The sequence below is a fragment of the Ranitomeya imitator genome, chromosome 2 (assembly GCF_032444005.1).
Source record: "Ranitomeya imitator isolate aRanImi1 chromosome 2, aRanImi1.pri, whole genome shotgun sequence".
Taxonomy (NCBI): domain Eukaryota; kingdom Metazoa; phylum Chordata; class Amphibia; order Anura; family Dendrobatidae; genus Ranitomeya; species Ranitomeya imitator.
The window spans coordinates 398,415,949-398,441,611 of NC_091283.1; the positions used below are offsets into that span (position 1 = coordinate 398,415,949).

The 25,663-nt window shown below is 46.8% G+C and overlaps 1 protein-coding gene across 8 annotated transcripts in view; it reads right to left on the minus strand.

The window, feature by feature from the left end:
• B3GNTL1 (UDP-GlcNAc:betaGal beta-1,3-N-acetylglucosaminyltransferase like 1) overlaps window positions 1-25,663 on the minus strand; it is a 292,250-nt gene that overhangs the window by 222,027 nt on the left and 44,560 nt on the right. For all 8 annotated transcript variants that reach the window (XR_011318300.1, XM_069750606.1, XM_069750603.1 and 5 more), the window contains one exon: window positions 15,604-15,669. Coding sequence is in view for 7 of the 8 variants with exons in the window: in XM_069750606.1 (XP_069606707.1) it covers window positions 15,604-15,669 (66 nt within the window). In the remaining variant the exon portion in view is untranslated. The remainder of the gene's footprint in view (window positions 1-15,603; window positions 15,670-25,663) is intronic.

Sequence of the window (25,663 nt, forward strand, 5' to 3'; positions counted from 1 at the left end):
CGCACAAAGAGACGGGGCTGCAGGGTGACAGGGGAAGACGGAGGGGGGGGGGAGGACTTGGGAGCAGGGAAGAAGGGGGCACAGGGATTACGAGGACAGGGTAGATGGGGAACACACGGTGAGAAAGGGGACAGGGGAGATGAGAGCAGGGCAGACAGGTCACTCCGGGACAAGGGCCAGGGAATGCATGGGGGTGCAGGAGGACTCAGGGCATGGGTGATGGCGAGCATTGGGGGACCAGAGGAGGAGGGACAAGGAGTGAACGGGGGCCCGGAGGAGCACAACGACCTGAACCTGGGGATCTACGTGGACATGGGACACGGGAGAGCAGGGCGGAAACGGGGTTGGTGTCACAGGGGGCCATGAAGGGCGACACACGGGCAGCAGACACCTCACTGGCGCTGCTCCCGTACACCTCCGTGTTCCGACCCTTCACATGGCTGAGCCACTGCGGCATCCCCCTCCTGGGCGGCTTGGTACATGCGCTCCCCGCCAGCTCCGGAGCCGCCTGTTCCCGGTCCCAGCAGCCACCACAGGCTCCGCCAATATGGCGGCCGCCATCACCTGTGCTGATGCTGCACTGCCTGGGCCCCGCACACAGCGGGTGCACGATGAAGTAACGTCATCATGCACCCACAGTATGAGAGGCAAATGATGGGAGAGGGAGCGTCAGCTGACGATCTCTCCTACATCATTGCTTTGAACTGTACTGGTGTTATAGACGCCAGTATAGTTCACTGCGGTGGCGGGAGTTGGGTACCTCTGACCTGCCGGGCCCCTGACCTGCCAGACCCGGTCACAGCAGCGACCGCTGCAACCGTGGTAGTTTCACCCCTGCTCTTGACAATACCCCAAAGATTCACTATGGGGTTAAGGTCAGACGAGTTTGGTGGCCAATCAAGCACAGTGATACTGCTGTTTTTAAACCAGGTATTGGTACTTTTGGCAGTGTGGACAGGGGCCAAGTCCTGCTGGTAAATGAAACTTCCATCTCCAAAAAGCTTGTCGTTAGAGGGAAGCATGAAGTGCTCTAAAACTTCCGGGTAGATGGCTGCGCTTACTTTGGCCTTGATAAAACATAGTGGACCTACACCAGCAGATGCATTGGCTCCCGAACCATCACAGATTGTGGAAACTTCACACTAGACCTCAAGCAGCTTGGATTGTGGCCTATACATTCTTCCTACAGACTCTGGGACCTTGATTTCCAAATGAAATGCTAAATTTACTTTTATCTGAAAACAACACCTTTGACCACTGAGCGACAGTCCAGTTCTTTTTCTCCTTGGCCCAGGTAAGAGGCTTCTGGCGTTGTCAATTGGTCATGAGTGGCTTGACACAGGGAATGGGACACTTGTAGCCCATGTCCTGGATATGTCTGTGTGTGGTGGCTCTTGAAGAAATGACTCCAGACTCCAGCAGCAGTCCACTCCTAGTGAATCTTCCCCAAATTTTTGAATGGCCTTTTCTTAATCCTTTCAAGGCTGCGGTTATCCCGGTTGCTTGTGCACCTTTTTCTACCACACTTTTTCCTTCCACTCAGGTTTCCATTAATATGCTTGGATACAACACTCTGTGAACAGCCAGTTTCTTTAGCAATGACCTTTTGTTGCTTACCCTCCTTGTGGAGTGTGTCAATGACTGCCTTCTGGACATGTCAAGTCAGCAGTCTTCCCCATGATAGTATGTGGAGCCTACTGGAACAGACTAAGGGACCATTTTAAACACTTAGGACGCCTTTGCAGGTGTTTTTTGTTAATTATTCTAGTTTCCTGAGATAATGACTTTTGAGTTTTCATTGGATGTAAGCCGTAATCATCAACATTAACAGAAATAAACACTTGAAATAGATCACTCTGTCTGTAATGACTCTATATAATATAGAAGTTTCACTTTTTGTATTGAACTGAAATAAATTAACTTTTAGATGATATTCTAATTTCGTGAGAAGCACCTGTACATATATGTCAATATTGGAGGAGAGAGACATGGCCGACCATCCTGACTATGGGCAGTCGTGATGTGACACATCTAGTAATGTCATCTGTCCACACCAGGGCAGCGCCAAATCATTAGGGAGTCCTCAGTAATTAAATAATCCGGCCACAGTGAAGGGTTTTCTAGTTTTCCTCCATTACAGGGCTAATGGAATTAGGAAGCCGATGACTGATGGATGCAGGACTACAAGCCGAGGACTCCGATATGGAGGAACTGTGTGCTATAAAACACATCAACACCTGCTCCAGGGAAAGGCTGAAACTTACAGCACCTCCGACTGAGCACCAAGGGATGGCCAAAACAAACAGCTTCTCCAACTGAGTTCCAGGGGAATGCCAAAACAGCCCCTCCGACTGAGCTCCAGGGGAAGGCTAAAACTAACAGCCCCTCAGGCTGTGCTCCAGGGTAAAGCCAAAACAAACGGTCCCTCATGCTGTGCTCCAGGGGGAGGCCAAAACAAACGGCCCCTCATGCTGTAACTCTAGGGGGAGGCCAAAACAAACAGTCCCTCCGACTGAGCTCCAAGGGAAGGTTGAAACAAACAGCCCCTCCGACTGAGCTCGAGGGGAAGGCCGAAACAAACAGCCCCTCTGACTGAACTCCAGGGGAAGGCCGAAACAAACAGCCCCTCTGACTGAACTCCAGGGGAAGGCCGAAACAAACAGCCCCTCTGACTGAGCTCCAAGGGAAGGCTGAAACAAACAGCCCTTCTGACTGAGCTCCTGGGGAAGGCCGAAACAAACAGCCTTTCAGACTGCGCTCCAGGGGAAGGCCGGAACAAACGGTCCCTCCGGCTGAGATATAAGAGAAGGCAGAAACAGATAGCCCCTCTGTTTCTACCTTCCCTTTATCTCAGCTGGAGGGGCTATTTGTTTCATCCTCCCCCTGGAGCACAGTCGGAGGGGCCGTTTGTTTCTGTTTCTACCTTCCCCTATATCTCAGCCAAACGGCCCCTCTAGCTGAGCTCCAGGTGAAGGCAGAAATAAATAGCCCCTCCAGCTGAGATACAGGGGAAGGCCCCACCAGCCGAACCCTAGGGAGGAGGGTCTATATTATAGTATAGAACCTTAAAAAAAAAAAAACAGGTATGAGGTTGAATCCATCACCATTCCCTAGATTTGGCCACACAACTAAAGCCTCGTCTTATTGAGGTAGGCCAGACTTAAAGAAAAAAAAAAAAAACTACACATGGCTGCTTTCAAAAGAAAAAAATAATTAAAAAAAACAGCACCACACATCTACAGGTTGTATGTGGCATTATTCAATACAGTGGAGCAGAGCTGCATTACCAGCCCCTTGTGGTGTTTTTGTAATCCAGGGCAACCCTTTTTGAAAGATGCTAGGATTTCGCTAGGTGCTAGTATTTAGCATCGATCGGAATACATAAGCGCCTAAATACCAAATATTCTAGATTATTAGATGTGCTCTTCAGTTGAAAGCCCAAAAATAAATCAAAAACATTTGCTGTCATTACTTATTTTTGCTCCTTGATCTTCTGTGTCCGCATTAATTAGCATTTTTAGAGACTTCTGGGATTACTAGAGGCCGGACTAAAGTAAATTTGTGAAAAAATAATTTTTTTTAGAAAAACTTTTTTTTTTTTTTTTTTTTTGTTGCATACTGTCCCTTTAAGAGTCAGTGTGCCTGCGCTGACATTACTGGGATAGTTGTGGTGTCCGCTTGTGATGTGCTGCAGAAAACAAGACGCCGAAACCCCAGGAATTTTTATTTGTCATAAGTCGGTTTTTGCCGCTTCCTCCACCTCCAGCCGGCACAGCGCGCTCACTTCTAATTGAATTGTAATTAAATGTGGGGGAATGCAGGACAGATGTGGGGGGGAGTCACCATATATGACCGGCCAGGAATACACAACAGGGTGTACAGCATCTCGGATCACATGAGCCAATATATACATATTGTGTGTGCATAAAGTACATCGGAGATGTGTAATCCACACGCTGTGCACATAAAGATCATGTACATACGAATGTGTATAATAGGCATGCAAATGTACTTATGTATGTGTACAATATGAATGTATGTATACGAGCATGTGTAATGTATGCAGTATAATGGTATGCACATGTATGTGGAATTTACATAGTATTAATGTGCGTATGAGTGCGTACAGGATGAATGTATGTGCATGGGTATGTGTAGAGTATACCAGTAGTATGAATATACGGTAAGTATACAAATACACGTGCATCCCCTCATATTGCACACATCACTCACACATTCATACTGTACACATCACATATATTCATACTGTATACCTTCAACGCACATGTGCATCCCCTCATATAATAATAATAATTTTATTTATATAGCGCCAACATATTCCGCAGCGCTTTACAAATTATAGAGGGGATTTGTACAGACAATAAACATTACAGCATAACAAAAATCACAGTTCAAAATAGATACCAAGAGGAGTGAGGGCCCTGCTCGCAAGCTTACAAACTATGGGGAAAAGGGGAGACACGAGAGGTGGATGGTAACAATTGCTTTAGTTATTCGGACCAGCCATAGTGTAAGGATCGAGTGTTCATGTAAAGCTGCATGAACCAGTTAACTGCCTAATTAAATGCCTCATATTGCACACATTACTCATATACATATATTCATACTGTATATATTCCACACGTGCATCCCCTCACATTGCACACAACTCACATTCATACACCATGTTCCAAATTATGCAAATTACATTTTTCTCTGATTTTTCCTAAATGGTCGGTGCAAATGACAGTCAGTCTAATAAAAGTCATCACCCGTTAGAGTAAACATCGAATGTTATTGAAGAAACCTCCCAATGATAACAGTATAATCTCCAAAATGAATAAAAACTCAAAATGCACTGTTCCAAATTATTAGGCACAGTAGAATTTCTGATATGTTTTAAAGAACTGAAAATGCTCATTGTTGGAATTTGCAGCATTAGGAGGTCACATTCACTGAACAAAGAAGCTATTTAACTCCAAAACATCCTAACAGGTCAAGTTACATGTTAACATAGGAACCCTTCTTTGATATCACCTTCACAATTCTTGCATCCATTGAACTTGTGAGTTTTTGGATCGCTGCTGTTTTGATGTGAACTGCCTCCCACCCTCATAGATCTTGTGCTGGATGATACTCCAAAGGTTTTCTATAGGGTTGAGGTCAGCTGAAGATGGTGGCCACACCATGAGTTTATCTCCTTATATGCCCATAGCAGCCAATGACTCAGAGGTATTGTTTGCAGCATGAGATGGGGCATTGTCAGCATGAAGATGATTTTGCTCCTGAAGGCACGTTTCTGCTTTTTATACCATGGAAGAAAGTTGTCAGTCAGAAACTCTAAATACTTTGCAGAGGTCATTTTCACACCTTCAGGAACCTTAAAGCGTCCTACCAGCTGTTTCCCCGTGATTCTGGCCCAAAATGTGACTCCTCCACCTCCTTGTTGGGACATGGTGGCAATCCACCAATCATCCTCTACTCCATCCATCTGGACCATCCAGGGTTGCTTGACACTCATCAGTAAACAACTCTATTTGGAAATTATTCTTCATGTATGTCTCGGCCCACTGCAACCATTTCTGCTCATGAACACTGTTTAGGGGTGGCCGAATAGTAGGTTTATGCACCACAGAAAGCCTTTGAAGGATCATACACCTTGAGGTTCGAGGGACTCCAGAGGCACCAGCAGCTTCAAATAACTGTTTTCTGCTTTGTAATGGTATTTTGGCAGCTGCTCTCTTAATCACATGAATTTGTCTGGCAGAAACCTTCCTCATTATGCCTTTATCTGCATGAACTCTGTCTGTGCTCTGTTTCAGTCACACATCTCTTCACAGTATGATGACCACTCTAAGTTTTCGTGGAATATCTAATGTTTTCATACCTTGTCCAAGGCATTGCACTATTTAATGCTTTTCAGCAGCAGAGAGATCCTTTTTAGTTCCCATATTACTTGAAACCTTTGGCCTGCTTAATAATGTGGAACATAATTTTTAAGTAGTTTTCCTTTAATTAGAATCACCTGGAAAACTAATTATCACATGTGTTTCAGATTGATTTCAGTGATCCATTGAGCCCTGAGACACAATACCATCCATGAGTTTATTTGAAAAACACCACAATTAAATCTTTGACACTTAAATCCAATTTGCATAATAATTTCGAACACAGTGTACTGTACAGATCACATATATTCATACTGTATACATGCCACACACATGTGCATACCCTCATATTGCACACATTACTCATGCACATATTCATACTGTATACATCACATTCATACGGTATACATTCCACACGTGCATCCCCTCATATTGCACGCATTACTCATACACATTCATACTGTATACATCACATATATTCACACAGTATACATTCCACAAATGTACACACCCTCATACTGTCCACATTACACATACTCATACATTCACACTCTACACATTCTCGTGTATACATTCATACTGTGCAGATTACACCTACATGTGCATACCCTCATACTGTACACATTGAGTGTGTACAGTATAAATAGGTGTATGAGTAATGTGTGCAGTATGAGGGTATGCAAACATGTGTAATATGTACAGTGGGATATGCGTTCTACAGGCGTTATACATGTAGCAGGTAACCCCTGCACTGCCGTATGTACAGTAAGATATATGACGTTCATGCAGATCTTACTAAATATCTGCGCGTTTCCTTCCTATTTCTGGGTAATAGATTTCCTCTTTCTGCCGCATGCACGTCTCTGGAGATGAATTATAACAGTGATCAGATTATTATAGCTCCGCCATATATGTCACTGCAGTACATACAGGAAGTACAGTCTATCCTGGCACATGTGGGGATCACCATTTACTAGATCACAGGTTTCTGACCAATCTCAGAGTACTGGTCATATTGGGTGTCACCACATTTCCAGGGAACAGATAGCAGATGTCACCTCCAGGACAGACGGGATCTGTTTTCAGTGAGCACGCACTCCTCTGGGTACTGGACATAGGAGTATGGGAAAGCAAGAGTCGGTGGGCATAAGCAGTGTACATTGTACAAGTTCCCATCACAAATGGTGGAGAGCACGGGCAGCCACAGTTATGTACACCGAAATCCTGTAACCCAAGCTGCTGGTCCAGATGCAATTCTGGAGGGGGAAGGTAGGGGCCTGGAAGTTTCCCATGGTCGATAAACTGGGGGCATTTCAAAGCAAGAACAATCATCCATAGTCCTTAGCAAGGGCCTGAACGTGTAAAGAGGTAAGGGATCAGAGGAGCCCAAACAACTGGCAACACCACAAAGGATCATGTAAGGATAGGTTCTTGTGCCAAGTGGGCTTCATAGCAGGCCGGGGTCTGTTCTGCAACTTACTAGTGGATTATATTTGTATTCCAAATCAATATCTCTGCTTGTATTAAGGGAGTGGAAACATTCTCATTTATAAATCAGGAGCTAAATACCCCTACAGATGTGACAAACACAGCTGAGTGTTTGTTACAGTTGGATCCAGTCTAGACAATCCAGTGGGGGAGCGTAACATTATATAACAGTGGCACAGATATGGCGTTGCGGACAAGCGCCACTGCCGTGACAGATCCGTACTGAATGGGGAGGAAGAAATGGCGGCTTGGCCTGGCGACAGTCGCCCCTGAATGTTAAGTGGCTTTAATTAAGGATGAGGGGGGAAAGCGCCCGCCGCCGTGATAATTATTTAATTAGGGAGGATTCTGTCCTGATTACCAGTCATGGGGCACAACTTTGCGGGGGTGGGTGAGTGCAGAGCCGGTCGTGTCGAACAGACCCCGCTAAGCTGCTGGCATGGTGCTCTGCCAGAATGAGATGCGGTGCCAAGCACGGACGCTTCCACAGAGGAGGGAAGGTGATTAATAAATTAAGTAGAGTGGCCTGTGAACCGAGCAAATGGCCACTTTTCTTAACGATTCTCTCCGGATAAGAGCTCGCTGTAAAGATACAGCTGCGCAGTTGTCGTGATAGCAAGATCCGCCTTGATGGGCGCATAAATTACACATTCATGTTCGGATGGGGAGGGGGAAAATTATCCTCAAAGCAATGTGTCCCCGACGTGACGCGGTTACTGAGAAGGTCCGGTCGAAGGATAGACTCTCTCTGTGATGGCAGATAGTAAAGAGAAAAACCTGCAGCAGGCCACAAGAGACGCGAGACCCGGAAATTTGGTCTTCAGTAGCCACAATCAAAAGCAAGGGCACTTTAAGAGACTTCTGCTCCGAGGGTTCTGATACCTTCTTGGTGTATACAGGGAACAGCCCACGAGACCCGTCGTATACTGGAAGAAGCCCACAAGACCCGCCATATACTGGAAACAGCCCACTAGACCCGCCGTATACTGGGAGCAGCTCACAAGGTCCTTCGTATAGTACACCAGGAACAGTCCACAAGACCCGCTGTATACTGGGAGACGCCCACAAGACCCACGTATAGTACACCAGGAACAGCCCACAAGACCTGCCATATACTGGGAGACACCCACAAGACCCGCGTATAGTACACCAGGAACAGCCCACAAGACCAGCCATATACTGGGAGCAGCCCACAAGACCTGCCGTATAGCACACCAGGAACAGCCCACAATACCCGCCATATACTGGGAGCAGCTCACTAGTCCCCTCGTATAGTACACCAGGAACAGTCCACAAGACCCGCCGTATACTGGGAGACGCCCACAAGACCTGTGTAAAGTACAACAGGAACAGGCCACAAGACCCGCCATATACTGGGAGCAGCCCACAAGACCCGCTGTATAGTACACCAGGAACAGCCCACAAGACCTGCCATATACTGGGAGCAGCCCACAAGACCTGCCGTATAGCACACCAGGAACAGCCCACAAGACCCACCATATACTGGGAGCAGCCCACAAGTCCCCTCGTATAGTACACCAGGAACAGTCCACAAGACCCACCGTATACTGGGAGCAGCCCACAAGACCTGCCGTATAGCGCACCAGGAACAGCCCACAATACCCACCATATACTGGGAGCAGCCCACAGGTCCCCTCGTATAGTACACCAGGAACAGCCCACAAGACCCACCGTATAGTACACCAGGAACAGCCCACAAGAATTGCCATATAGATCTGCTGCATAGTGGGAAGACGACATCATATACCAGGCAGACGCCACACAATGGACCGCATAACTAGAGACCCCAACAAGACCCGCCTTATACTAAAAACACTCCACAAGACCAGTGATATACAGGGAACACCCCACCAGATCTGCTGTATTCCGTACCCCCCCCCCCCCCCCCAACCAGACCTGGGACTCTCTGTACATCAGGAAGATGCCACATGACCAACCGTATATCAGAACCCCCCACAAGACCAGTCGTATACAGGAAAGACGTCAATACCCACCGTACATCGGGGACACTCCACAGGACCCGTATACCGGAAATCCCACAAGACCAGTCACTTCCTGAAAAGATGCTACAAGATCTGCCGTATACTTAGAACACCTGACAAGACCCGATGTCTACTAGGTACACCCCGCCAGATTTGCCGTATACTGTGGACACCCCGCAGGACTCGCCGTATAAAGGGAACTTCCACAAGATCTGACGCATACTGGGAAGACACCACAAAACCTGTCATACAGTGGGGACACCCAGCAGGACGCCGCGTAAACCAGGACATCCCACAAGACCCCTAGCATACTGGGAAGATGCCACAAGGCGTGACATATACAGGGACACCGCACAAGACCTGCCGCATACTAGGGCCACCCAATATACTGGGAAGGCGCCTCAAGAGCTGCTATATACCAGGAACACCCTGCAAGATCTGCTGTATACCAGGAACTCCCCGCAACACCTGCCGTATACCTGGAACTCCTCACAAGACCCGACATTTTGGAAATTACCCTGTCTAGACATCACAGGACAGTGACAGTCACTCAGCTCTTCCGCTTGCTCCTTTTCCTGCTTCCAGTACACAATTTAACCAGAGTTAATATATTAAAAAAAAAAAAAGCCTCCACAGAATCATTTCCCCCTCGCAGGATGGGAGTAGTAGGCTGGGACTGAGCCTTGCTGCAGAAGCGTGCCAGCGTTACAGGACAAGGCCGGGTCGGCTGGACACGCTTTGATCCCGGGAGAGAATGACTTCCCATGGAAGCGGCGGGAAAGGAAGCGGAGACACGGGGGCATATTTTGGTCGTAGCAGAATGTAAACAGAAGAAGGGCAGTGACTGATCTCGTGGAGGGATGTAGCAAAAGGCGTAACCGCAACACCTTTCCTGTCAGCCAGAAGATGAGCCAAAAGCTGGACCTACGACAAGAAAAACATGCCGGCTGCTATTCTTACATCTTCGAGTGTACGGAGGATCATCTGCCCATGAAAAGTCATCCTCATCTGAACAGGCCAGGGAAAGGCGTTACTCATCACTTTGGGGTCCTCAAACAGGGAGAGGGCACAAAAATAATTAGAGAGGCCTTCAAGGATTAAAGGCATGAAAACCATTTTAATATCCAGTTTCTAGGCCGAGATATAATGGATTGGAAATAGAGGCCTGAAGCCCGAGGATGCACTACTGAGAGGTCCTGATGACGTCATCCTGATGACAACACCTGAGTCCTCACAGTGATGTCATCGATCCACTCACGATGTCGGTGACATCATTGCACCAGACAGAACCAGGAGGCCTAATGTCACCACGGGCACTCGGTAGTGCAGCCTCAGGCCCGGCGGTGTAGATTGGCAGAAGGTTATGTCCTCACGTGTCACATACCAAACATACTTCATTACATGAAGGCTGCGTGTTTTACAGCTGTAATTACACACATACCATCACTGCTATGTACAAAAAAAAAAAAACTCATCCGCCTTAAAGGAAAAGTGCCCCCATTACATTTTACTATAAGGTGGTGCAGAGCTTCCCCCAAAAACCTCTATAATGTCGCTCTTTTCTGTGAGCATCCCAGTCACTCAGCATACATTACCTTCTGAAAGGGCTTGTCCATAATTACTCAACCCCATTAATGGATGGACAAAAGCCATGTTTTTCTCATCCTGGACAACCCCTTTAACAGCAAAGAGTCTGATGGACGGGCGGCTTCAGACACTGAATGACCATGTACAAAAGAGTCATTGAGTTGGAGCTTATGCCTTCATGGACTGACACGTCATGGATGCCACTGAGCTCCATCGGCATCACATGTAGCCAATGTTCATTGGAGCAAACAAACTGCTGTATTTAAAGGGGTTCTCCGGACAGGGTACAAAATGCCGCCAACAAGTAGTACTAATATTTAATGATATTGAGTCTATTAATATTTTATTTCTGAAAGCCACCCTGCGGACTGGGGGTACACTCTATGTACATGATTGATTATGTTAGGGAAACAATGGATTGGTCATGTCTGGATGGATCTGAGACATGGATGGGATAAACTATTTGTAATCTCAGAGGTGGGACGGGCCATACAATGAAGGTTATAATTTACTATCTGTACAGGGGCGATTAGTAATGTCTGTTCCATGAGGATAGAACCTGCTCTCCCTACAAAAGGTATTCAATTCTGCAACCTTTCTGCATTCAGAATCAACTCATTCTGTCTGATCAATGTGAATGGGTAGACACAGAAATCTACCGTGCCAAGTGATTCTGCAGCAGCTGTGGTGGCTTATCAACTGCTGCACAACCTCTTTGATAGGATTACTGTGCTTAATCCCATGTACAGTACATCCATTACATAAGCGCAGCAACAGCTCAAGAACGCAGCAATCTCGGTCCAATGATGGCGCCTCCTCTGAAGGGTTAAAAATGTAGTAATCCCAATTAGGGGCTGATTCCCACGCACAGGTTTCCCACTTGCCAAGATTCCTACAGTGTAATTAGAGGACACAATTGTGGCTGAGCAGCAAATTAACATTTGTGCTGTATCCAAACTGCATTGTGAAGTGGTCAGGGCCATGACAAGAGAGCCCTCCGTACACAGGGAACATCGGAGGATGAGGGACCCCACCGTACCAGGGTACACGGAGGTATACAGAGCACGCATGAAAGAGAAATGGAGCGAAAGACAGAGAAAGTAATAACTGGGCATAATGTAAAGGATAGGAAGAGACAAGGTAAAGAAGAGAGCAAGCACCAAAGAGAACAAGAAACAACACGCCAGAGAGAAAAGGAGAAAAAAGAGAAAGTGCATCACAGAGCAAGTTGAAGAGCGGTGGTGGACGCAGTATGACAGTGCAGTGGTGGCATCGACAGCGCAAGACAAAGCGCGGCAGGGGCGTCAGCAGCGCAAGACGAGAGTGAGGCAGGGCTGTCGGCAGTGCAAGCCGAGAGGAGCGCGGCAGGGGTGTCGGCAGTGCAAGCCGAGAGGAGTGCGGCAGGGATGTCGGCAGGGCAAGACGAAGAGAGGAGCTAACAGGGGTGTCGGCAGTGCAAGACGAGAGGAGTGCGGCAGGGGCGTCGGCAGGGCAAGACGAAGAGAGGAGCGCGGCAGGGGCGTTGGCAGGGCAAGACGAAGAGAGGAGCGCGGCAGGGGTGTCGGCAGCGCAAGCCGAGAGGAGCGCGGCAGGGGCATCGGCAGTGCAAGCCGAGAGGAGCGCAGCAGGGGCGTCGGCAGTGCAAGCCGAGAGGAGTGCGGCAGGGGTGTCGGCAGTGCAAGACGAGAGGAGTGCGGCAGGGGCCTCGGCAGGGCAAGACAAAGAGGAGCGAGGCAGGGGTGTCGGCAGTGCAAGCCGAGAGGAGTGCGGCAGGGGCATCGGCAGTGCAAGACGAGAGGAGTGCGGCAGGGGCGTCGGCAGGGCAAGACAAAGAGGAGCGCAGCAGGGGTGTCGGCAGTGCAAGCCGAGGGGAGTGCGGCAGGGGTGTTGGCAGCGAAAGACGAGAGGAGCGCGGCAGGGGCCTCGGCAGGGCAAGACGAAGAGAGGAGCGCGGCAGGGGCGTAGGCAGCGCAAGATGAAGAGAGGAGCGCGGCAGGGGTGTCGGCAGCGCAAGAGAGCGAGAAAAATAGCGGGAGAGCAAGCAAGAGAGCGAGCACAACAAAAAGTAGCAGAACTTCTTGAACCCAGCTGTTGGTCCAGCCACAAAGGCCAATGTCACCCACTGTGCCCCTTGTGTCTAATCTTTGACGGGGAAGGGAGGACGATACAAATCTAATCCCGCAGTGACGAGCGGTCAGACAAAGCAGACTAGGTGGGAATGATTGGTGTCCACACAGGGAACAATGGCAGCAATGTGCAGAAATGCCGGCTCCTCCAAGAACCCACCTAACCGCATTGCTCATAAGGCACAGCAAGCCGATTACAGCTGCCTCCTTTAACCCCTGCTGTACCAGTTCAACTTGCCCCCAGCCATGCACCAGAAATCTGACTGGAGCTGCCCAATATAGAGACCATGCCCGCTGGCGTTTTATCCCACCCTGCCAAGTATACAATTTCCAGCCATGTCCTCACCTCTGAGGCATATAGGAAGTATCAGTCACATCGCGAAGCGCCGCCATGTGCCATCACGTAAGGAGCCACAACATGACCAGTGCTCAGTGTGTGGCAAAACCAATGTGGCTGAACTGGAGCCGGAAAACTTCTTAAATATCTGACTTGTAGCATGACATTTAACCCCTTAGTGACAGAGCCAATTTGGTACTTAATGACCAGGCCAATTTTTACAATCTGACCGCTGTCACTTTATTATGAGGTTATATCTCTGGAACGCTTCAACAGATCCCGCTTCTTCCAAGACTGTTCTTTGTGACATATTGTACTTCATGTTAGTGGTAAAATTTCTTCGATATAACTTGCGTTTATTTATGGGAAAAAATGGAAATTTGGCAACTTTAGAAAATTTAGCAATTTTCAAACTTTTAATTATTTTGTACCCTTAAATCAGGGAGTCATATCGCACAAATAAGTTAATTAACATTTTCCACATGTATACTATATCATCAGCACAATTTTGGAAATTTTATTTTTTAGTAGGACGTTATAGGGGTTAAAAGTTCACCAGCAATTTCTCGTTTTTCCAACAAAATTTACAAAACCAATTTTTTTTTTTTTTTTTTTTTTTTTTGAGACCACCTCACATTTGAAGTGAGCTTGGGGGGTCAATATAACAGAAAATACCCAAAGGTGACACCATTTTAAAAACTGCACCCCTCAAGGTGCGCAAAACTACATTCAAGATGTTTAGTAACCCTTCAGGTGCATCACGAGAACTAAAGCAATGTGGAAGGAAAAAAATAAAACATTTTTCACAAAAAATTTACTTCGGAACCAATTTTTTTTTTTTCACAAGGGTATGAGGAGAAAATGGACCACAGAATTGTTGCGCAATTTCTTTTAAGTATAACGATACCTCATATGTAGGGGAAAACCACCGTTTGTCTTGAACACAAAATTGGCTGGAATCAATGATGGACGCCATGTCGAGTTTGGAGACCCCCCGATGTAACTAAACAGTGGAAATCCCCCAATTCTAACTCCAACCCTAATCCCAACACACCCCTAACCCTAATCATAACCCTAACCACAACCCTAGCTCTAGCCCCAACCCTAACAGAAATACTTTTTTTATTTTACTATTTTTACCTAATTAAGTGGGTGATAAAGGAGGGGGGGAAGGGGGGGTTGATTTTTTTTTTTTGATCACTGTGATAGGGTCTATGGGTCTATCACAGTGATCAAAATGAACCAATAGGAAAAATTTATTTTTAGTGCCGGCCGGCCTATCTTGGCGAGCGCACTGCGCATGCACAGCCATTTTCTTCCTGGAAGACATCGCTGCCATCCAAGGGGACATCATCAGGATGCAAAAGGGTCTAGGGACACCTGGGTCTAGGGACACCAGAGGTACCGGGGGGGGAGGAAATCGGGGAACACCATTTCTCTCTTCTCTGATGTGCGATCACATCAGAGGAGAAATTAAATGGGAAATCAGCATCGGAATAACGGCGACAATGGGGTTGGTAAAAACCGTTCCGAATCATGTTCTCTGGGGGTCTCAGCTACCCCGGTAGCCATGACCTTGGAGAATTTTCGATGCTGGGGGGCTCTAGCCACTTATTTCTCAGCGCCCTTAAAAAGCAGCGCTAAGGAATAAGTACCCTTAACTGCCGCCGTTAAAAGGCGAATCGGCGGTCTTTAAGGGGTTAACTGCTTAAAAAGTTAGAGGCCTGAGGCTGATGCATGATGACTGCATGTCTCCTGACTTGTCAGGTGCACACCAGTGGCAACTGCTTTATGCCGTCAGAATCTCCCAGGATCATTAGCCTAGAAGATGCCAATTTGGATCCACATCCTCATTTACAAGGTTTCTATACCAGGTCTCAGTAGTGCAGTATCAGGCTTGGGAGATCCTAGAGGTTGCATTGTGGAAGGCGTGTGTGGACAGTGATGTGGATGTGACTGACATTCTGTCACTGCGGAGGGTGATCGCTCTGTGGGTGACATCAGTACAGGCCGATCACCTCTGCTCGGTCAGGAATGTGCTGAAGTGTCTGCACTTAGAGAGGCCAATAGGAGGCGCCGCCTGCTCTTCACCTTCCTGGATTGTGACATCCTCCTGTGAGGCCTAGAAATGAGCACTGCCCCCACACATCAGACCCAGGACCACCAATACTCACACACTGTGGTCTGCACTGCGCTGCCTCATACTGGAGCCGCACTCTCTGTGGCATCATGACGTCATCCTGTAGGGAAGAGAATGGTGTGATGTCATCAGTCACCAGTGCAAAATCCTCATCTGTGTGTCAGTCTGATGTCAGAGGGGGATGGGGGGTCCCACATATAACAACATCTGATATGTAAAGTGCTGTGTAATATGTTGGTGCTATATAAAGTTATTTAGCCCCGATGCATTACATTATTATCCATCACCCATGTTGTAACATCCCACCTCACCCATGTTGTAACATCCCACCTCACCCATGTTAATAAACTCTGCTCAAAAAAACTGAGGCCCTGTATCACACACATATATACACATATATATATACACACACACACACACATACTAGATGCTGGCCCGATTCTAACGCACCGGGTATTCTAGAATATGAGAATATGTATGTATATAGCAGCCACATAGTATATAGCACAGGCCACATAGTATATAGGAGCCATGTAGTATATAGCAGACAAATACTATGTGGCCTGTGCTATATACTATGTGGCTGCTATATACATACATACATATTGTAGAATACCCAATGCGTTAATACAGGCCACGCAATATATAACAGTGGCCACACAGTATATAACACAGCCACGTACTATATAATACAGCCCACGCAGTATATAGCAGCCACGCAGTATATAACATAGGCAACGTAGTATATAACAGGCCACACCGTATAGAACACTGGCCACGTAATATATAGCACAGCCCACGCAGTATATAGCAGCCACGTAGTATGTAACACTGCTCACGTAGTATATATTTATAACAAAAACCAATCCAACGGATATAATTATGAATGTAACCAACCCTTCTACATGAGGTGCCCATTGCACCTCAACGGGGTGAAGAAGAGGGGCAATACTCCCCCCATACATAAAGTCCTAAGAATCAACTGAGAGCATGCTGCCCCATTGATAATAAAACACAAACCTTTTCGTTGTAAAACGTACAAATTTTATTGAAAAAACTACAATTAATAAAATAACAATTAGTACTAGTGATGAGGATAAGGTAGATGACTAAAAGACACGTCCACAAGGAGACACATACATAACTATATTAAGGTGCAAAAATAGTGCGGCACGTGAAGCAAGTGCTTCACTTTGTGGGGCAAAGATATACTGGAGTGCAAGATACTACATCAACCATCAGCTCAATTGCAAAAAAGAGGTACATCTGTATAACTCCCTCAAGCGACTACTGACCCCACTCACTATGCACTCACCTATGAAGTGCAACTAGAGCATATAAAGCTACCGCTAATACTGCTTACCCATGATGTGGTCTCCCTCTGGAGGTGTCAGCTACCTATGCATGTACTCTGTACTAAGACACTCACATTAAGGCAAGGATTTATCATGTTGCATCTACTTTTAATGGAGAAATAAAGTATTGAAGTTTTATGGAGCTGGAACGCCTTTTTCTATTTCGTTACATACTCACCCCTGGGATCCACCGAAGCTCCGGCGTTACACGCGCGGTTGCCGCCATCTTCCGTTCCCAGGAAGCATTGCGAAATTACCCAGATGACTTAGCTGTCTCGCGAGACCGCTAAGTCTTCTGGGTAATTTTGCAATGCATCGCTGGGAACAGAAGATGGTGGCAGGCGCGTGCGGCTCGGCGGACTACGGGGGGTGAGAATAGCAGTTTTTTTTTTGTTTTTTTTTAACATTACATTTTTTTTTACTATTGATGCCGCATAGGCAGCATCAATAGTAAAAAAAAAGTTGGTCACACAGGGTTAATAGCAGCGGTTACGGAGTGCGTTACCTGCGGCATAACACGGTCCGTTACCGCCGGCATTAACCCTGTGTGAGCGGTGACTGGAGGGGAGTATGCCGGTGCCAGGCACTGACTGCGGGGAGTAAGGAGCGGCCATTTTCTTCTGGACTGTGCCTGTCGCTGATTGGTCGTGGATGTTTTGCCGCGACCAATCAGCGACTTGGATTTCCATGACAGACAGGCCACGACCAATGAATATCCGTTACAGAAAGACAGACCGAAAGAGACGGAAGTGACCCTTAGACAATTATATAGTAGATTATATAGTAGATATATATACCTATCAGCATTGTACATTACCTAGGTAGTAACATAACAGGTAGTGTATAATGCCATCACATACAGGTGCTTCTCACGGAATTAGAATATCAAAAAGTTAATTTATTTCAGTTCTTCAATACAAAAAGTGAAACTCAATATATAGTCATTACAGAGTGATAGTGATCTATTTCAAGTGTTTATTTCTGTTAATGTTGATGATTATGGCTTACAGCCAATGAAAGCCCAAAAGTCGTTATCTCAGTAAATTAGAATACTTTATAACACCAGCTTGAAAAATTATTTTAAAATCCGAAATGTTGGCCTACTGAAATGTCTGTTCAGTAAATGCACTCAATACTTGGTCAGGGCTCCTTTTGCATCAATTAGGCTACGTTCACATTAGCGTTGTGCGACGCAGCGTCGGGCGCCGCTGTGGCGACGCATGCGTCATGCGCCCCTATATTTAACATGGAGGGCGCATGAACATGCGATGTGCTGCGTTTTGCGACGCATGCGTTTTTTTTGCCGCAAGCGTAGGGCGCAGAGGACGCAGCAAGTTGCATTTTTTTGCGTCCATTTTTCGTCAAAAAAGGACGCATGCGTCGCAAAACGCAGCGTTTTATTGCACAACGCAACATCGCACAACGCAAATGTGAACGTAGCCTTACTGCATCAATGCGGCGTGGCATGGAGGAGATCAGCCTGTGGCACTGCTGAGGTGTTATGGAAGCCCAGGTTGCTTTCATAGCAGCATTCAGCTCGTCTGTATTGTTGGGTCTGGTGTCTCATCTTCCTCTTCACAATACCCCATAGATTCTCTATGGGGTTAAGGTCAGGCGAGTTTGCTGACCAATCAAGCACAGTGATACTGTTTTTAAACTCTCCTGCTGGAGAATGACATTTCCATCTCCATAAAGCATGTCGGCAGAGAGAAGCATGAAGTGCTCTAACATTTCCTGGTAGACGGCTGCGCTGACTTTGGTCTTGATAAAACACAGTGGACCTACACCAGCAGATGACATGGCTCCCCGAACCATCACTGATTGTGGAAACTTCACACTAGATCTCAAGCAGCTTGGATTGTGGCCTCTCCACTCTTCCTCCAGACTCCGAGACCTTGATTTCCAAATGAAATGCAAAAAATACTTTCATCTGAAAACACCTTGGACCACTGAGCAACAGTCCAGCTGGCGTTTGTCTATTGGCCATGAGTGGCTTGACACAAGGAATGTGACACTTGTAGCCCATGTCCTGGATACATCTGTGTGTGGTGGCTCTTGAAGCAATGACTCCAGCCGTAGTCCACTCCTTGTGAATCTCCCTCTAATTTTTGAATGGCCTTCCCTTTCAAGGCTGCGGTTATCCCGTTTGTTTGTGCACCTTTTTCTACCACACTTTTTCCTTCCACTCAACTTTCCATTAATATGCTTGCATACAGCACTCTGTGAACAGCCAGCTTCTTTAGTAATGAGGGTTTGTGACTTACCCTCCTTGTGGAGTGTGTCAGTGACTGCCTTCTGGACATATGTCAAGTCAGCAGTCTTCCCCATGATTGTGGAGCCTACTGAAACAGACTAAGGGACCTTTTTAAACACTTAGGAAGCCTTTGCAGGCGTTTTTTGTCAATTATTCTAATTTTCTGAGATGTTGACTTTTGGGTTTTCATCGGATGTAAGCCATAATCATCAACATTAACAGAAATAAACACTTGAAATAGATCACTTGTTTATTATGACTATATAAATATACGAGTTTCATATTTGTATTGAAAAATTGTTAATATTCTAATTTAGTCAGCAGCCCTTGTAGGTAGCGTACACTGCTATCACATTACCTTTGTTGTTCTATTATTACCACTTGTGTTACGGCATTGTACATTACCCCTGTTAAATCACCACCTGTTATATGGCCCGTCACGCCCTCTGTCATTACCTAGGTTATAGCGTGCGATTGCACATTATAAGTGTTGCTCGTCTCCCATAAATCACAGGTGCTTTATTATACCGCTATTATACGGTGACTGATGACACTGTGCAATCTCAGGGTATAAATCCGCCAGTTACATCGGCTCCTCGCTGACACTTTATGGTTCTTGGCCTCGGACCCCCTATGTATATGGCCGGCAGCAGAGGCGAGGCAGGGGCCCCCGAATTGGCTAATAGATAAGCTAGAAATGCAGAAGTGACAGGCGAGATTTGGGGAAGTGGCTGTCATGTTGTGCCCTGACATCCATGTGACCTTGTGCAGGTCTATTACGAGCGGGGTGAGGCATCACGCGCTGCCTTTCTTAAAGGGACGCTCCTCATTCTGTAACACTAAAGTCGGTAGGACCTGCAGTAACTTTCCGGCCTGACTAATGCAGGACCTCCCACTTGTCGGACTCCCCCCAACTCTGCGAGGGAGCCAGTCAGCTTCACTGGAAAGTCTCATCTTCGTCAGGACTGCTCCAGAAAAGCAGCTTTGTTATTACTGCAAGTTTCAGCCCTTTTCATACATTTACCCAGATCTCCACAGCCTCGTACTGCTTCTAGCTGCGGGTTTGTTACAGTTGTATAGTGCAGGAGCAGAACAAACACATGGCTAGCACACGACTTATGCTTGGATGTACGGCGCTAGTGAACGGAATCAATGATCCCATACATAAGTAAAGTCTAGAATCACTGCACTCATACCAGGAGATTTGCTTCAAGTGAATATTTTATTTATAGGTGATAAGCGACAGGCGATATTGACATTTCGGCCACACTGTGGCCTTAATCACAATGTCGCTGAAAAAAAAATGAAAAAAACATATATTATTTATATACGAAGTAGTGAGATGGAAGGATTGTCAAAATCTAGATGTCATTCAGTTAAATGATCCCTGTTCACAGCAAGCAGAGGACTGGAGAACAGGTAACGTGTCAGCGAGACCCTCACGGCCCCCAGCACTATCCAGCTGTACGGAATCTGCTAGAATTGTGTGCCACCTGGATGAGGTGCTGCAGCTGCTGAGGTGCCTGTTATGAGGTTCTGCAGCAGTTGTGGCGCCCGTTATGAGGTTCGGTTGAGGAGTACAATGAGGTTCTGCAGCAGCTGAGGTGCGCATTATGAGGTTCTGCAGCAGATGCGGTGTATAATGGAGGTTCTGCAGCAGCTGTGGTGCCTATTATGAGGTTCTCCAGCAGCTGTGGTGCCCATTATGAGGTTCAACTGAGGTGTATAATGAGGTTCCGCAGCAGCTGAGGTGGCCATTATGAGGTTCTGCAGCAGCTGAGGTGCGCATTATGAGGTTCTGTAGCAGCTGAGGTGTATTACGAAGTACTGGTGGACTGGTTCTCTGTAGATGAGGAGCCAGTGCACAGTCTGGGGGTGAGTCAGGCTCTGCCTGGGACGGTGGATGATGGGAGTTGTGAGCTCTCAGGATGAAATCTGCAGATGTCTGAAAACCTCTGAGTCACAGAACAGATTTACCGTGGAAATAAAGTGGAGAAAACAAAAACAGCCCTGTGCGCCCACGGCTGCCAAGGAAGGGCGGGTGACTGGGGCGAGAGGGTCATCGGCTTCCCCATGGAGCACTGCAGACAACACAAATGGGAGCTCCGCCCGCAAGACCGACGCACGGAGTCAGCTGCACTATACTTCACATTGGCCGCCATCTGCGCTTGCTGTCAGTGAATATTAATCACCCCACACCTCCCAGAGCAGCCCGCTGTATCCAGTCTGGGCAGTCCTCTCACCACAAATCTCTTCTGCCACAATGTACCAGTGCAGGTAAAATCTCAGTAAGAGGCAGACTGGCTGTCCATGGGGGCAGGACAGGTTTTTAGCTTCGACAGGTAAACAAGAGAGTTTCCCGTTTACTGACAACAAGCAGAGTTCTTGAGGAAAGCAAGGGGGAAAAAATGGACAAGTGTTTTCATCAAGTGTCCAATCTCCAGACCCCAGGTAATATACTGTCAGCCCCTCCTGCCATGAGAAATAAGATGGTAAACATACAATTCTGACAGCCACCACTAGGGGGAGCTCAAGAGCTTACTGCATACATCTACAACAACACAGTATGCAGTCAGCTCACAAGCTCCCTCTTGTGGCAGCTCCTGGAAAACAGCATTTTATCTTTCATCCAAGCTGGGGATTTGGAGCTTTGAATCAGAAAGCTGAACTTCATGGCGTTAGCAGCAGAGAATACATAATACTGCTCAGTCAGGGCAGTAGGTCAGCTGGCAAATGGCTAAACAATGTCCATACTGCAGATTGCACCCGTCTAGACAAAGTTGGAGCCACATATACTAGTCATCTGGAGGTCCACCTATCCTCTGACCCTGTGTGTCACGTACAGCCACATGTATGAAGACCACAGTCTGAGACGATGGACCTATTTGACCAATCTGCACAACGGCCCCCGGTGGTGCATAACAATTTCAATGGTGCCAATAGTGTCAGGAAAAGATGGCCGGGGGGGCCCCAAGGGAGGAACCACACACTGGGACTGGAGGATTATTCACGGCCTTGACTTATTACACAAGATCTTATGCAGCTGTCCTTGGGTGGAGACTGACTCAGCAGAAAGTCCCAGGGGAGTATGATTCAGAACCCATGAAGTCCGAGACGGGGGGCTTTCCATGTTCATCCAACGCAACAATTAAAATAAAAGTTGGAATTAAGTCAACCAAACCCATATTAGGAGTCATTAATGAGAACTCGTTCTACCGGGTTGGGTGTTTACATTGAACTTTAAGGGACCACTAGCAAACCAGGGATAAGTAGGCGTCTACTGGATCAGAAGGGGTTACGGAGACCCTACTAAACCACATAAGGTGAAAAGGTAAACCTGAACTAGGAAAGACTCGAAGATCCCACCCTAAACAGTCACTAATAGGTGGATCACCACCTACTGGCAGCTACTAACCTCCTTTAACTGGATCACTGCACATAGCAAGGTCTCCACTGGACCACCACAAGAGCACAAGGCCCATCCTAAACCTCCACCAAAATCTACATGGCCCCAGATCAATCCGAACTTCAACACTACAGATCACAAGGCTTCCACTAGGCCTCGTGGTATTAGAAGTCCACCACTGGGCCAGCAGGGACAATGTCTATAACCAAGAATGGTATTCTAGATGATAAAACTTCCTAAAGAACTATAAAAGTAAAGAAAATGCATACTAGTATTACAACTCTTACTGGGACCCCGAAGGTCAAAAGTGGCCTTCAAGTGACTACAAAGCCACCACCCATAGTGGAAGGCTAAAAATGACAAGATCGTTACTAAGCTACTAAGGCAGCAACAATTACCAAGGACTAAAAAGCTCAACTGTAACAATACAAACTAAAAAAAGGGAAAAAACCAACACCAGCCCACCCGGTATAACAAGTCCTCTACTTGCCCACCAGGGACTATATCCACAATAATACTAAAAAATATTAAAATGGATTACAAATTGATCTGTAAGCTTCTAAAATCATAAACCTCGAATGATTATGGTACACCCTCCAAGAGAACACTACACAAATGGTTCCCTCTGAGCCCCCAAGATCAACAATGACCCACTGATCACTACAAGGCTACACCATCCTGGAAACTCAGTCACTAAGGAGAACAAACTCAAAACTAAAAATCACCAGTGACTATAAAGCTATGTGCACACGTCCTTAGGCCCACCTTGCCAAACACTAGACCACCAGGGACAGCAAACCTTCCAAAGCTCTAAATTGGAAGCTAGCAGATTAGAAGGAAAGTTCAACACAGATCCCACAACAGTCATTTGGAAATAATGGGTCCTAATGAAGTGGCCACTCTTAAAACATGGTGGTGAAGGCCGTGTTGTCATCGGTCTCCCACACAACGCTCTATGCAGACATGTTTTAGTACATAAAAGCTACGGTCATACAGAAAGATAACATGGGGAGGGATAGTTTTTCCTGTACACAGCAAAGCATGTCAAATAAATCGGCTGTTGCCCATCAATAGCAGCTCCCACAAGAGTAGAGTGGTGGGAAATGACGCAAGCAGGGGCCCATCGTCAGGTGGGGGCTGCTCCCCAGTGACCTTGCAATGTAAAAGGTGGTTGTGCAGCCGCGAACCGAGGACAGATGGGAGAACATCCAGGAAGCCGCGGCCAAGGTTGTAGATAAAGAGGGATGCGAACAAACTGCTACTCTCCATCCATCGTCTGGGTCACAGCGGCTTCTAATGGACGTGGGAGACCTCTCAAGGCCGAGACACAAACGCTGCAGACGTCTCACCAAACCAGTCCAACTGTTGTCTCACTGATCCAAGACCGAGCGGCCGATTCCAAGTCTTAAGCAATCTATCACCTCCCCTAACGCCACTGCCATATGCCTACAATAAAATTATATACATGTAAGCTTATAGTAGTTATATTCTTGTACATAGAGGACAGTATTATAGTAGTTATATTCTTGTACATAGAGGACAGTATTATAGTAGTTATATTCTTGTACATCCGGGCAGTATTATAGTAGTTATATTCTTGTACATAGGGGTAGTATTATAGTAGTTATATTCTTGTACATAGAGGCAGTATCATAGTAGTTATATTATTGTACATAGAGGACAGTATTATAGTAGTTATATTCTTGCACATAGGGGCAGTATTATAGTAGTTATAATCTTGTACATAGAGGCAGTATTATAGTAGTTATATTCTTGTACATAGAGGCAGTATTATAGTAGTTATATTCTTGTACATAGGAGGCAGTATTATAGTAGTTATATTCTTGTACAGAGGAGCAGTATTATAGTAGTTATATTCTTGTACATAGGAGCAGTATTATAGCATGGTAGTTATATTCTTTTACATAGGAGACAGTATTATTGTCATATTCTTGTACATAGGGGCAGTATTATAGTAGTCATATTATTGTACATAGGAGCAGTATTATAGTATAGTCTTGTACACACAAGACAGTATTAGTAGTTATATTCACTGTGCTTTACATTAAATTGATTACAACACTTTTACACATGGAGATGCCAACAACAACTACATAAATCAGAACGGTTTGAACAGCGCCAAAGTAGACCTCAACGCCATGTGTCTCATTGTGTTTGAACTGAGAAGTATGAACAAGGGGAACAAGAAGCCAGATTTATATGAAACTTTCCTAACAATCTATAAACAAGCGGCGCACCGGTGCCAGCCTGAAATGTGGTTTACGGATCTTTCAGAAGCCAAATAATATAGGAGGATGGAGGGGGGGAGGGCAGCACAATGACCCGGAGAAAAGAAAAGCATTGTTCTCCCACTGTTTGATGTTACAAGTTGCAATATTAAATAATGGCAGTATCATTACGGCACAATGGTCATCTGTTCAAGAAAAGCAGAGCCCAATCACAGGTAGAAAACAACTCTCTTTCAGAGAAATCCTTTACTTTTGGGGGGGCAACATATACAAGGCCAAAGAGGGAGCAGTCGGCAGGGGCCTCCTCCCCAAGGCCAAAGAGGGAGCAGTCGGCAGGGGCCACCTCCCCAAGGCCAAAGAGGGAGCAGTCGGCAGGGGCCACCTCCCCAAGGCCAAAGAGGGAGCAGACGGCAGGGGCCTCCTCCCCAAGGCCAAAAAGAGGGAGCGGTCTGCAGGGGCCTCCTCCCCAAGGCCAAAGAGGGAGCAATCGGCAGGGGCCTCCTCCCCAAGGCCAAAGAGGGAGCAGACGGCAGGGGCCTCCTCCCCAAGGCCAAAGAGGGAGCAGACGGCAGGGGCCTCCTCCCCAAGGCCAAAGAAGGAGCAGTCGGCAGGGGCCACCACCCCAAGGCCAAAGAGGGAACAGTCGGCAGGGGCCGCCACCCCAAGGCCAAAGAGGGAGCAGACGGCAGGGGCCTGCTCCCCAAGGCCAAAGAGGGAGCAGTCGGCAGGGGCCCAGAGCCCAAAAGGGAAGAGGTCGACAGGGGCACAAGTCAGAAGGGAAGGCCGCAGAATGTCCAAACCTCGAAAGGACAAAAAGTGCACAAAAGCAG